Raw genomic sequence first — 12,734 nt, 5'->3', positions numbered from 1 at the left:
AGAGAAAACTGTATCGCTATAGACGTATTGAGAGTGAGATGAAGAAAAAGGTCTGATGAAGATTTGTGAAATGTGTATTTGCTGTGTTTTGTTCTTTGTTTTTCCTACAGGTGCAGGAACTTCAAGCAAGGTCCAAGTGCAGTAGCCTCTAATGATATTTCAGGAAGTAACCTTTTTCTTTCCAGGTGCTAGATCTTTAAGCAAGAAGTGTTAACTCTGAATTTGTTGCTTATTTTACCTCATTAATTTAGTGTATTTCAAGGGTGGTCTTGATATTGAGGATTTCAATTGGGGGTTTGTATTCTTGTTCTGCATGTTAGTGGACATTATTTCTTTGTTTGCCAAATAAAATCAATTGTTATTTTTCACCAATTTATCCTCCTGGTCAGTCGCTGTCCTTCCGCTTTAAGAGTAATAAGGGAACTCTCTCCTTGTGATAGTAATCGATTGGTCTGTTACACTGATAAAGACCGGATTTGGTTATGCAAGCTTGTTCAGTATTTGGGTAACAGCTGGTCCAGTGTTGATAAAAAAAAGGAAGAAAACTCCTCCTAACAAGTAACGTCATTGCCAAGTTCCTGTAACTTGATTCACTGTGTCTGCTGAGACTGAGAGCTGTGAGCCAGAGAAAGGAATTCAAGGAAACAAACGGTTCTGCTAAAAAGTATTCTCCCAGAAACAGGTAGTATGTTACTACACAGATCTGGACCACTCCTCTCATGTCCCGGGGATCATCAGGGGTGTGGGACAAGGGGGTGACTGGCAATCCCCATAATACTGTATACTGTATGTTGTTTAGTAACATTTTCAGGCAGGCTGAGTGAGGGCAATAATAAAAAACACAAGTAATATTCCCCTTGCACTACACATTTTAATATGCCAAAGCAATGGTATTGCCTATAGCTGGGGTATTTTAAATATCTGAATTCATACACATTTGGTCATGGGTACACATTAAAGTGTAGCAACGCCAACAAGCACTGATGTCTTTTGCATGCACTGAGTGACAAATCGCATTTGTATGTGTACAGTATATAAGCTGCTTGAGTAGAAATAGTGATGGTCATTGAGATTCAGCTTGCATGCACATTTAAAGGACCACTATCGCAAAAAAAATTGTAAAGTTTAAAATATATGTGTAAACCACCAAATAAAACGTATGTTTCTTCCAGAAGAAAAGCACTATAAATTACTTTTCTCCATTCTTGCTGTCACTTACAGTAGGCAGTAGAAATCTGATGGAACTGACTGTTTTTTGACTAGTCCATCTCCATCCGGGGGTATTTTTGATATTTCATTGATTCTTTACAAAAGCACTCCCTGGAAAGGATCTATACAAAGATGCAGGCTGGCCTCTGTTCCTGTTCACTAAGTGCTTTTGAAAATATAGAAAACCCTAAGAATCCCTCATGAGGAAAGAGGTTTGTCCAAAACCTGTCAGTTCAGTCAGATTTCTTTTTTTTTTTTTCTGCAATTCAGTTTAGTCAGATTTCTACTACCTACTGTACACAAAAGTAACATAGGGGAAAAATAATTTATAGCACATTTTACTCTGGGAGAAATTTACTTTTTATTTATGTGTTTTGCTGTATTTTAAATTTTAAAATTGTTCGCAATTGTGGTCTTTTAATACAAATTCTATGCAGCTTGAAAGTGGACTAATCAAAACTCATAAGTCAGCATTTTATTGGCCTAATTCTAAGCTGCTTGCCATTTGTATTAACCACTTCCCTACCACTGATTTTTTTCCCTTCTGTACCAGAGCAATTTTCACATCACGCTCCTCCCATTCATTCGCCAATAACTTTATCGCTAATTATCACACTGAAATGATCTATATAGTATTTTTTGCGGGACAAACTAGGCTTTCTTTGGACAGTACTTTTATTTTATAATAATTTTACAGGTAAGACGAAGAAAAACATCGCAAAAATGTATCATTTCTCAGCTTTCAGCCATTGTAGTTTAAAAATAAAAGGTGCTATTGTAGATAAAACGAATACAATTTATTTGCCCATTTGCCCCAGCTATTACAATAATAATTTAATTTGTGTCTCTAGTACAATGTATGGTGATACTATTTTATTTGGAAATAAAGGTGTACTTTTTCCGTTTAGTGTTTTTTTTATAATAGAACAATAATTACAAGCCTTTAATTCCGAAAGCAACAGTAATATACCCTCATCACGTACATATTAAAAAAGTCCCTGAGGTAATGTTTTATGTAGTTATTTTTAAATTACATTGTTTTTTTAATTTTTCTTATAAGTGTTTTATTTTGGTAACTATGGGGTTGTGTGGAAGGAGTTAAAAATTAATAATTTATTCCATTTTTCTATGTAAAATTGTTTTATAGTGTAATTGGGTGTATTTCACTTTTTTGGCCACAAGATGGCACTACACTTAGTTCCTGTCTGCTGTTAATAGTAGACAGGAACTAATGCGTATGTCAGTTTGATTTCGGTTTTGAAGAAGAGCTGCGTTTCACTGCCACAAGTTTCCATTCATCATAGCCACGGTGATCTGAATTGGGAACAGCTGTTTTTCATACCCCGATTATGGAAAGGTAAGATTGCAGCACCGCTAGCGGGAACTTCGGCAGTAAGTAAACAGTGCATATACAGTATATACGCCCCTGATCCGCAAGTAAAGTAAACAGAGGCTTATATATATATATATATGTACCAAGGATCCAGATGTGGTTAAAGGACATAGGAGATAAAAATAAACTGATGATATAAACAATTGTATCTATCCTCCTCCTCCTAAAAATGACTTTTTTAAAGATATCCCGTAGCTTTATTTTGTATTTATATCTAATTTTTAAGTTTTTACAGTTTCATTGTCTCTGCTCAATGACACCTTCATTAAAGTATGCCAGAGCTCAAATCTCTGAACTATCTACCCTCTTTTATCTCTTTCCTTCTCTCGGAAGCCAGGAAAGTGTTTTATGGCTGTAATTACTTATCAGAAAGGGTTATGCTACTGTCCAACCCAGTCCAGAAACTGTTACTTGCATACCTGATTTTAACCTTTTTAGGCAAAAAACAAAAATAAAGGAACACAGCATAGTCATTTGTGTGCTTGACACTGTACAAACCCAGGTCTATCTCATCATGTCACATGTCACCTCGGTTCTCCTTTAAGTTTGCTTGCATGCTAGTGTGATGTTCATAAATCTGGTCTGTAGATGTCACTGTTCCATGTGTACTACTGCATAAGATTATCTAGACTGTAGTGGGTCTTTGATTCCTGTTCTGCCTGGCTAGGGACATGGAGAGAAGACACTGCTTATATAGAGAGTTGGTGAATCCTGTAAATAAACCTAGTTTCATGCTGGATCCACACCATACAATTTTTCGGCCAATTTACCTGGCCGATTGATTATTTCCAGCATGTCCGATCTGAGAATCGAACGATTTTTTTTAGAGAATGTATGACCGATTTCCATAGAAACAAACAGAAATCGAACATAAAATCACTCAAAAAATCGTTCGCTTCTCAGATCGGACATGCCGGAAATAATCGATCGGCCAGGTAAATCAGCCAAAAAATTGTATGGTGTGGATCCAGCATCAGTTTTCCTGCCTCCATAACTACTGAACACAACAGTTAGCTTATCATCTGATAGACCATGTCTATTTAGGAACCACTTCACTTCTTCCTGCACCACAGACTTACAATGCTGCAATCTAATCAGAAAGTGCTGTCTGTGCTCCCTTCCTCTCTGCAGTCTGATGCAAGGTGAGCAGCAGCCCCTTCCAAAGAGTGGCTGCTGTTTATCTCTATCACTTGATCTACTTCAGGTCACATGATGAAATGGAAAAAATGCAGTATTTATTAACTGCAAAATTATTTTACACACTCAATTACTTTGATTATTAAGGTACCAGGAATACAGAATGTGTAGATGTAATGCTGATTACAAATAATTAACTGACCACTTCTGTTTTCTATCAGCAGCTGGAGAACTATGTCAACACTTGACCCAGCAAAAAATACAAATGGTGTCCCTGAAGCCCACCTGCAAGTTAATCAGACCAGGGAGCCCAATGAAAGGGATTTTCAAAACCAAACAACAAATCTCCCCAAACCAGTTCAGAAATTTTTTGAAGGAGAGCCTGAAGCTCTTGGGGTAAGTCAGCTTTTCTGAGTGGCAGGAATAAAATTTTGATAAAATACAAACAATTCAACATTCAGATCGAGGGGTTTTCCTGCCAGTGGAAACCAAGTATGCAGTAGTTATTACCACTTGCAAATTGTAAAATGAGATGGGAGGGGGGGGGGGGGGGGCTGGGGTTGTTACACATTTTATTAAACAAATGATGGGATGTTCTCTCGAACAACCATTTCATAGCACTCATCACAAGAGGTACAGAGGCATGGAGATCTGGAAGGCCAGTTCAGCCAATAGCTTGGGTGCTCTTTGTTGCTGTTTATATAACAGCACTTATTCTGCATCTTCCGACTCCCTCTCCCACCCTTTAGGCCCATACACATGCTTGATTGATATACCCCAACTGGGATTGGGACCCAATCCCTTGTGTAACATTACTGGGCTGAGGCTATACAGACTCGTATTCAGCCTACAGTTTGGCGATGCATACTCGGCGGAGTCGGTGAACTGCGAGAACAAAACAATCGGCCATCGCCTGATCGAATTGACCCACCTAGTGAATCGCTTGCCAGGCAGTGGTCACCCTGACACACACCAAATTATCAACAGGCTGACTTTAATCTAGCGTGTATATGGGGCTTTACTTACATACTTTGCCCTCTGTGAAAATACACTTATGAAAATGTGGATCTGGTTTAAGACTTGAGACGATAGGAATATTGTTTCAAGGAACTGCAATTTTTGTTTTTTGTTAAAGCGTTTTTGTTGCTGTGTGTGTGCGTGTGTGCGTGTGTGTGTGCGTGCGTGTGTGCGTGCGTGCGTGCGTGCGTGTGTGCGTGTGTGTTTTTCACTAATAACTCCTTGAGGCAAGAAGGAAGCATTTGTGCTTGAAATGAGTATTTTATAAAATGTTTCTATAGTTGCTGGCCTTTGTTTGCAAAAGGTTATTCAGCACTCTTGGAGACACCTGGGTATGATGATGATGTGTATGTGTGTGATTTGAGAATGGCAGGTGAGTTGATTAATTGATTATTGAATACACTTTTTTTATTCTTGGGGTACTCTTTTAAGTATTGAGCTATATACACATGGCAAGATAATATCGTTGGAAATGGCGATTAAAGACCATTCAACAAGCAAATACAGAAGATGTTAAAGAGACTCCGTAACAAAAATTGCATCCTGTTTTTTATCATCCTACAAGTTCCAAAAGCTATTCTAATGTGTTCTGGCTTACTGCAGCACTTTCTACTATCACAGTCTCTGTAATAAATCAATGTATCTTTCCCCTGTCAGACTTGTCGGCCTGTGTCTGGAAGGCTGCCAAGTTCTTCAGTGTTGTGGTTCTGCTATGAACTCCCCCTTCCAGGCCCCTCTATGCACACTGCCTGTGTATTATTTAGATTAGAGCAGCTTCTCTCTTCTCTCTTATCTTTTACAAGCTGGATAAATTGTCCTCTGAGCTGGCTGGGCTTTCACATACTGAGGAATTACAAACAAGGGCAAAGCTGTTTGCAGGAAGAAAAGAGCAGCCTGAAACTTCAGTGCATGGGGGAAAGAAACACACAAATGATCTCTTGAGATTCAAAAGGAATGCTGTATACAGCCTGCTTGTGTATGGATGTATTTTTCTGTGTGTGGACATACTGTACATCAACCTACTTCCTGTTTTGGTGGCCATTTTGTTTGTTTACAAACAAACTTTTTAAAACTGTTTTTAACCACTTTTAATGCGGCGAGGAGCGGCGAAATTGTGACAGAGGGTAATAGGAGATGTCCCCTAACGCACTGGTATGTTTACTTTTGAACAATTTTAACAATACAGATTCTCTTTAAATAACAACTAGTGAGATATATGGAGGCTGCCATATTTATTTGCTTTTAGACAATACCAGTTGCATGGCTAGCCTGCTGATCCTCTGCCTCTATTACTTTTATTCATAGACCATGAACAAGCATGCAGCAGATTAGGTGTTTCTGACATTGTCAGAGATGACAAGATTAGCTGCATGCTTGTTTCTGGTGTTATTCAGACACTACTTCAACCAAATAGACCAGGGGGGCTGCCAAGAAACTGGTATTGTTTAAAGAGACTCTGTAACAAAATTTTCAGCCTTATTTCTATCCTATAAGTTCCTATACCTGTTCTAATGTGGTCTGGATTACTGCAGCCTTTTCTAGTTGCACTGTCTCTGTAATATATCTAATCTTCTTTTCTTTGTCAAGCTTTGTCGACCCAGGGAGGAAGTGGCTGCCTCTGCTGCGATAGGGAGAAGTTATGCATGCCCCCTGCAGGCTCTGTGTGTGTGCTTTGTTTATCCCTCACAGACAGGTCTCTGCTCTCAGTTTTCTGAGTTTGTGAGGCTGAGGGGGGAAGGAGTTGCTGCCTGTCACAGGCTAATCCCAGACTGGAGTGCAGATAATTCACTATGTAATAAAAACTTGTAGTATACTGTAACATGATATACAGTATATATATACAGTGGCTTGCAAAAGTATTCAGCCCCTTGAAGCTTTCCACATTTTTTCACATTACTGCTGCAAACATGAATCAATGTTATTGGAATTCCACGTGAAAGACCAATACAAAGTGGTGTACACGTGAGAAGTGGAACGAAAATCATACATGATTCCAAACATTTTCTACAAATAAATAGCTGCAAAGTGGGGTCTGCGTAATTATTCGGCCCCCTGAGTCAATACTTTGTAGAACCTCCTTTTGCTGCAATTACAGCTGCCAGTCTTTTTAGGGTCTGTCTCTACCAGCTTTGCACATCTAGAGACTGACATCCTTGCCCATTCTTCTTTGCAAAACAGCTCCAGCTCAGTCAGAATAGATGGACAGTGTTTGTGAACAGCAGTTTTCACATCTTGCCACAGATTCTCGATTGAATTTAGATCTGGACTTTGACTGGGCCATTCTAACACATAGATGTAACGGTTTTGTGTCGTAGCTCAGATGTCTGATTATATGGTGATCTGCAGAATCACCAATAATACAGACGCTATACCTGATTATGGGTGATCTGCAGAATCACCAATAATACTAGTATAGCAGACAAGGAGCAGAGAGAGTGTAGTGATTTGGTGCAACTGTAACTTTAATGGTTAATGAGACCTCACCAGAGGGGCTGGTGAGGTATAAACAGTACACTGACCGTGTACTAACGTACAACCTCCAGCAAGCTGGAGGAACAATACTGAAGAGGCTGAATCTCCCGAGGAGCAGGTGATTCAGAATATATTGCAGGCAAATGAACACCCGAGGGGCGGGTGAGTCAGACTGTACTGCAGCCTGCGAGACACAGTAATACTACAATGACAGATTACCTAACGAGCAGGTAATTAAGGCTGAACTATAGCCTAGCAGAACTGCTTCACCAGCGGAGCTGGCGTAGTTAACACCTCACCAGTGGCGAGTGCCCACTGGTGAGTAGAATGGTCAGGCAGGCAAGGTTCGGCAACAGAGAGGTAAGTATCAGTACAGGATCGTGAGACAAGAGAGTAATCGGTAATCAGGCAGAGGTTCAGCAACAGGTAGGCAGATAAGCGAAAGTACAGGATCGGAAAGCAGGATCAGAGTCAGGGTAATTGCAAAGAGTCATACACAGGAGATCAAAACAGTAAGTAATATCCTAGTCTGGGTGTGAAGTCCTTGGCATCAACACCTGGGAACTAGTCTAAACAAATCACAATAACAAGGTAGCAATATCCTAGTCTAGGTGTGAAATCCTTAGCATCAACACCAGGGAACTAGCCTAAGGTCTGAGCGCTAACACGCAAGTATTCACGACAACAGACAAAGAACAACTGGCAGCGGGGCTCCATATATGCTGAGGATAACTCAGCAGAGCCACCCATTAGCTCAGCCAATCGGAAGGGCTGCCAGAGTCAGCTGACCGGAGGATCAGCTGACTCCCCTTCTAGAAGCATAAAGGTCCTGCCGCTGGGCTCGCGCGCGCGCAACCCGTATTCTATGCGCGGCTGAAGGACCTGTAGGAGGCACACTGTCACTAAGAGCAGCGGGGACCGCCGCCAGCTGGGACGCGGAAGCGGCGGATCTGCCGCTCTCTGCTGCGGCGGTTTCCCCGCTGTTCATTACAGTACCCCCCCCCCTCTAGGCGTCGACTCCGGACACGCTTCCTGAGTTTCTCCTTTGATTCTGTTTACCCCAACCATCATAGGGCAGGGGGGAGAGGAACATCCCTGTGAGAAAGACCCCCTTCTCCTCCTGAACCTGATAGGAAGAGCCCAAACTCTGTCTGCCGTAATAACTTTCCAATCCACCACCTGTTCTTCACCATGCATCAAGGGGACCCCTGTGCTGGCCACTTGATCATCCTGTAGACCCAAAGTTGCAACAACTAGACTTTCAGGGAGGATGCTAACAGGGGTAAGAGACTGCACAGATTCTGGCTCAAAGCATCTCGAGAGAGCATCCACTTTAATATTCCTACTGCCTGGTCTAAACGTAATAATAAAGTCAAACCGAGTAAAAAACAGGGACCACCGGGCCTGTCTAGGTGTGAGCCACTTAGCACTTTCAATATACTGCAAGTTTTTGTGATCTGTAAAAACTGTGACAGTGTGCTGAGCCCCCTCAAGCCAGTGGCGCCACTCCTCAAATGCAAGTTTAATAGCCAATAACTCCCAATTCCCTATATCATAGTTTCTTTCCGCTGGGGAGAACTTCATGGAAAAGTATGCACATGGATGCAACTTGCCTTGTAAGCCAGAATGTTGGGACAGAATGGCCCCCACCCCAATCTCTGAAGCATCCACCTCTACCATGAAAGGGAGGGACACATCAACATGCTTCAAGATGGGAGCAGAACAAAACAATTGTTTGAGTGTGGCAAATGCGGTCAGTGCCTCTAATGACCAGTTGTGGATGTCCACCCCCTTCTTGGTAAGATCCGTGAGAGGCGCAACTATCGCAGAAAACCCCTTGATGAACCGTCTATAATAATTGTCAAAGCCCAGGAATCGTTGGAGTGCCTTCAAGCCGACAGGACGAGGCCACTCCAAAACAGCAGATAGCTTATCGGGGTCCATCTCTAAACCTTCAGTGGAGATTATGTAACTAAGAAAGTGAACCCGGGAGACCTCAAAGAGACATTTCTCAATCTTGGCGAATAGGGAATTTTGACGTAATTTGCCCAGGACAAATTTTACATGGTCCCTGTGTTCAGACAAGGTACGGGAAAAAATGAGGATATCGTCCAAGTAAACTAAGACAAATCGTCCCAGCACCTCCCTGAAAACCTCATTGATCAGTTCCTGGAAGACGGCTGGGGCATTGCACAACCTGAAGGGCATCACGAGATATTCGTAATGCCCGTCGGGCGTGTTAAACGCCGTCTTCCATTCGTCACCTTCTCTTATACGTATCAAGTTGTAGGCCCCCCTAAGATCAATTTTGGTGAACACACCCGCCTCTGTAACTTGAGAAAATAAATCGTCGATTAAGGGCAACGGATAACGATTTTTTTACTGTAATCTTATTCAAACCCCTATAATCGATACACATGGTCTGAGACCACCGTCTTTCTTTTTAACAAAAAAGAAACCAGCCCCGGCCGGGGACTTAGATGGACTGATAAAGCCTTTTGCCAAATTATTCGCAATATATTCTTTCATAGCCAGTTTTTCTGGTCCTGACATATTATATAAATGACCCCTAGGAGGCATGCAACCCTATCTTAAATCTATGGGGCAATCGAAGCTTCGATGTGGTGGCAGATTGTCGGCTGCCCGGGGGCAGAATACATCCGCAAAGTCAGAATACGGACTGGGTAACCCCTCTACTTGAACTTTGGTGCTACCAAGTGTGACCTTGGCTAAGCAATGATCCTGACAATAAGGGGACCAACTCAATAATTGCCCGGAAGCCCAATTCAAACGAGGAGAGTGCTTCTCGAGCCATGGCATCCCTAAGAGTACTGAGGTGGTGATCATCTTGATCACAAAGAACTGAATGTTCTCCTTGTGGAGGACCCCGATCTGACACGATAGAACTGGGGTCTGTAAAGGAGATTGTCTGTTCTGTAATGGTGAGCTATCTACTGCGGTAATTATCAGATCCTGACCTAAGGGCTGAAGAGGGAGCCCAAGCTGGAGAGCAAAGTCATAATTCATAAAGTTGGCGACCAAGCCTGAGTCCAAAAATGCCTGCGCCTACAGGACTCGGTCTTGCCAAGTGATAACACAGGGCAAAAGGAATCTGTCCTCCGCTCAAGGGACAGCTAGCTGAACCACCCATCGTGGTACTCCCTACCACCAGGGTGCGGTACAGCGCATCAGTTTCCTGTGGAGAGTCTGAATTCACCACCCCTGACTCTGTCAGGGAAGCCGACCCCTTTGGTTTCTCCAGTTCGCAACCCTGAGGTGACTCTGGGTCGTCTAAAGAAGTACTTCCAGCTACTCCCAATGATAAAGTTCCACCTTCTTGCTTGGGACAGCCAGAAATCACATGCCCTTTGTCAGCGCAATATAGACATAGTTTTTCAACACGCTTTCTATGTCCCTCGACCCCTGAGAGTCTGGCGTGTCCAATCTGCATTGGTTCGTCAGTGGGTGGAGAGGAAGGCGTAGGGGCTGCAAAGGTACAAGAAGCAAACCTTCCTAGGGTTCTAGCCCGAGTTTGCTTTTGATAGCGAACTCGTCTATCAATTTTGATGGCCAAGGAAATGGCCTTGTCTGGAGTCGTGGGTTCTGGATGACCCAACATAAGATTAGACACAGTGTCAGACAATCCTGACAAGAAACAGTCTAAGAGTGCATACTTCCCCCACCTGGCTGACACTGCCCATCTCCTGAACTCGGCGGCATAAACCTCAACCAAACTATGACCCTGCCTGAGGGTCTTTAACTTCCTCTCAGAAGTCACTGCCAAATCAGGATTGTCGTAAATTACAGCCATGGCTTTAAAGAATTCCTCCACTGAGATCAAGGCCTCATGCCCCATAGGGAGACTGTATACCCAGGATTGGGAATCTCCGGACAACAAAGTTTTAATGAATGTGACCCGTTGGGCTTCTGTACCTGAAGAAACGGGTCGTAATTCAAAATATGACAAGCATCTATGCTTAAAATTACTAAAATCTGAGCGATGCCCCGATAATTTTTCAGGTGGGGGTACCCTCGGCTCGATCACAGAAGGGGGAGACATTCGAGTATTAGGGTCCAATAAACGGTTAACTGACTCAGCTAGTTGGTCAATCTGAGTCTTTTGAGCGTTTACCGTTTTAATGAGTTCATTAACGGTGGTGGTTAACACGTCAACTCGTTGGCAGAGTGCCTCCATTACACTTACTGGTCTGTTGTTCTGTAACGGTCTTGTGTCGTAGCTCAGATGTCTGATTATATGGTGATCAGCAGAATCACCAATAATACAGACGCTATACCTGATTATGGGTGATCTGCAGAATCACCAATAATACTAGTATAGCAGACAAGGAGCAGAGAGAGTGTAGTGATTTGGTGCAACCATAACTTTAATGGTTAATGAGACCTCACCAGAGGGGCTGGTGAGGTATAAACAGTACACTGACCGTGTACTAACGTACAACCTCCAGCAAGCTGGAGGAACAATACTGAAGAGGCTGAATCTCCCGAGGAGCGGGTGATTCTGAATATACTGCAGGCAAATGAACACCCGAGGGGTGGGTGAGTCAGACTGTACTGCAGCCTGCGAGACACAGTAATACTACGACAGGTTACCTAACAAGCAGGTAATTAAGGCTGAACTATAGCCTAGCAGAACTGCTTCACCAGCGGAGCTGGCGTAGTTAACACCTCACCAGTGGCGAGGGCCCACTGGTGAGTAGAGTGGTCAGGCAGGCAAGGTTCGGCAACAGAGAGGTAAGTATCAGTACAGGATCGTGAGACAAGAGAGTAATCGGTAATCAGGCAGAGGTTCAGCAACAGGAAGGTACGTATCGGTACAGAATCGTGAGACAAGAGAGTAATCGATAATCAGGCAGAGGTTCAGCAACAGGTAGGCAGATAAGCGAAAGTACAGGATCGGAAAGCAGGATCAGAGTCAGGGTAATTGCAAAGAGTCATACACAGGAGATCAAAACAGTAAGCAATATCCTAGTCTAGGTGTGAAGTCCTTGGCATCAACACCCGGGAACTAGTCTAAACAAATCATAATAACAAGGTAGCAATATCCTAGTCTAGGTGTGAAATCCTTAGCATCAACACCAGGGAACTAGTCTAAGGTCTGAGCGCTAACACGCAAGTATTCACGACAACAGACAAAGAACAACTGGCAGCGGGGCTCTATATATGCTGAGGATAACTCAGCAGAGCCACCCATTAGCTCAGCCAATCGGAATGGCTGCCAGAGTCAGCTGACCGGAGGATCAGCTGACTCCCCTTCTAGAAGCATAAAGGTCCTGCCGCTGGGCGCGCGTGCGCGCAGCCCGTATTCTATGCGCGGCTGAAGGACCTGTAGGAGGCACACTGTCACTAAGAGCAGTGGGGACCGCCGCCAGCTGGGACGCGGAAGCGGCGGATCTGCCGCTCTCCGCTGTGGCGGTGTCCCCGCTGTTCATTACAATAGATATTTTTTATTTTAAACCATTCCATTGTTGCCCTGACTTTATGTTTA

The 12,734-nt window shown here is 43.1% G+C and overlaps 1 protein-coding gene across 1 annotated transcript in view; it reads left to right on the top strand.

Moving 5' to 3' along the window:
- Nucleotides 1-608: 608 nt before the first annotated feature.
- Nucleotides 609-12,734, top strand: part of LOC137522655 (membrane-spanning 4-domains subfamily A member 4A-like) — a 117,508-nt gene continuing 105,382 nt past the window's right edge. The window contains exons 1-2 of the mRNA XM_068242727.1: nucleotides 609-682; nucleotides 3,961-4,135. Of these exons, the coding sequence (XP_068098828.1) occupies nucleotides 3,974-4,135 (162 nt within the window). The 5' untranslated portion in view covers nucleotides 609-682; nucleotides 3,961-3,973. The remainder of the gene's footprint in view (nucleotides 683-3,960; nucleotides 4,136-12,734) is intronic.

The sequence above is a fragment of the Hyperolius riggenbachi genome, chromosome 6 (genome assembly GCF_040937935.1).
Source record: "Hyperolius riggenbachi isolate aHypRig1 chromosome 6, aHypRig1.pri, whole genome shotgun sequence".
NCBI lineage: Eukaryota > Metazoa > Chordata > Amphibia > Anura > Hyperoliidae > Hyperolius > Hyperolius riggenbachi.
This window is presented reverse-complemented; position numbering and strand designations above follow the sequence as displayed.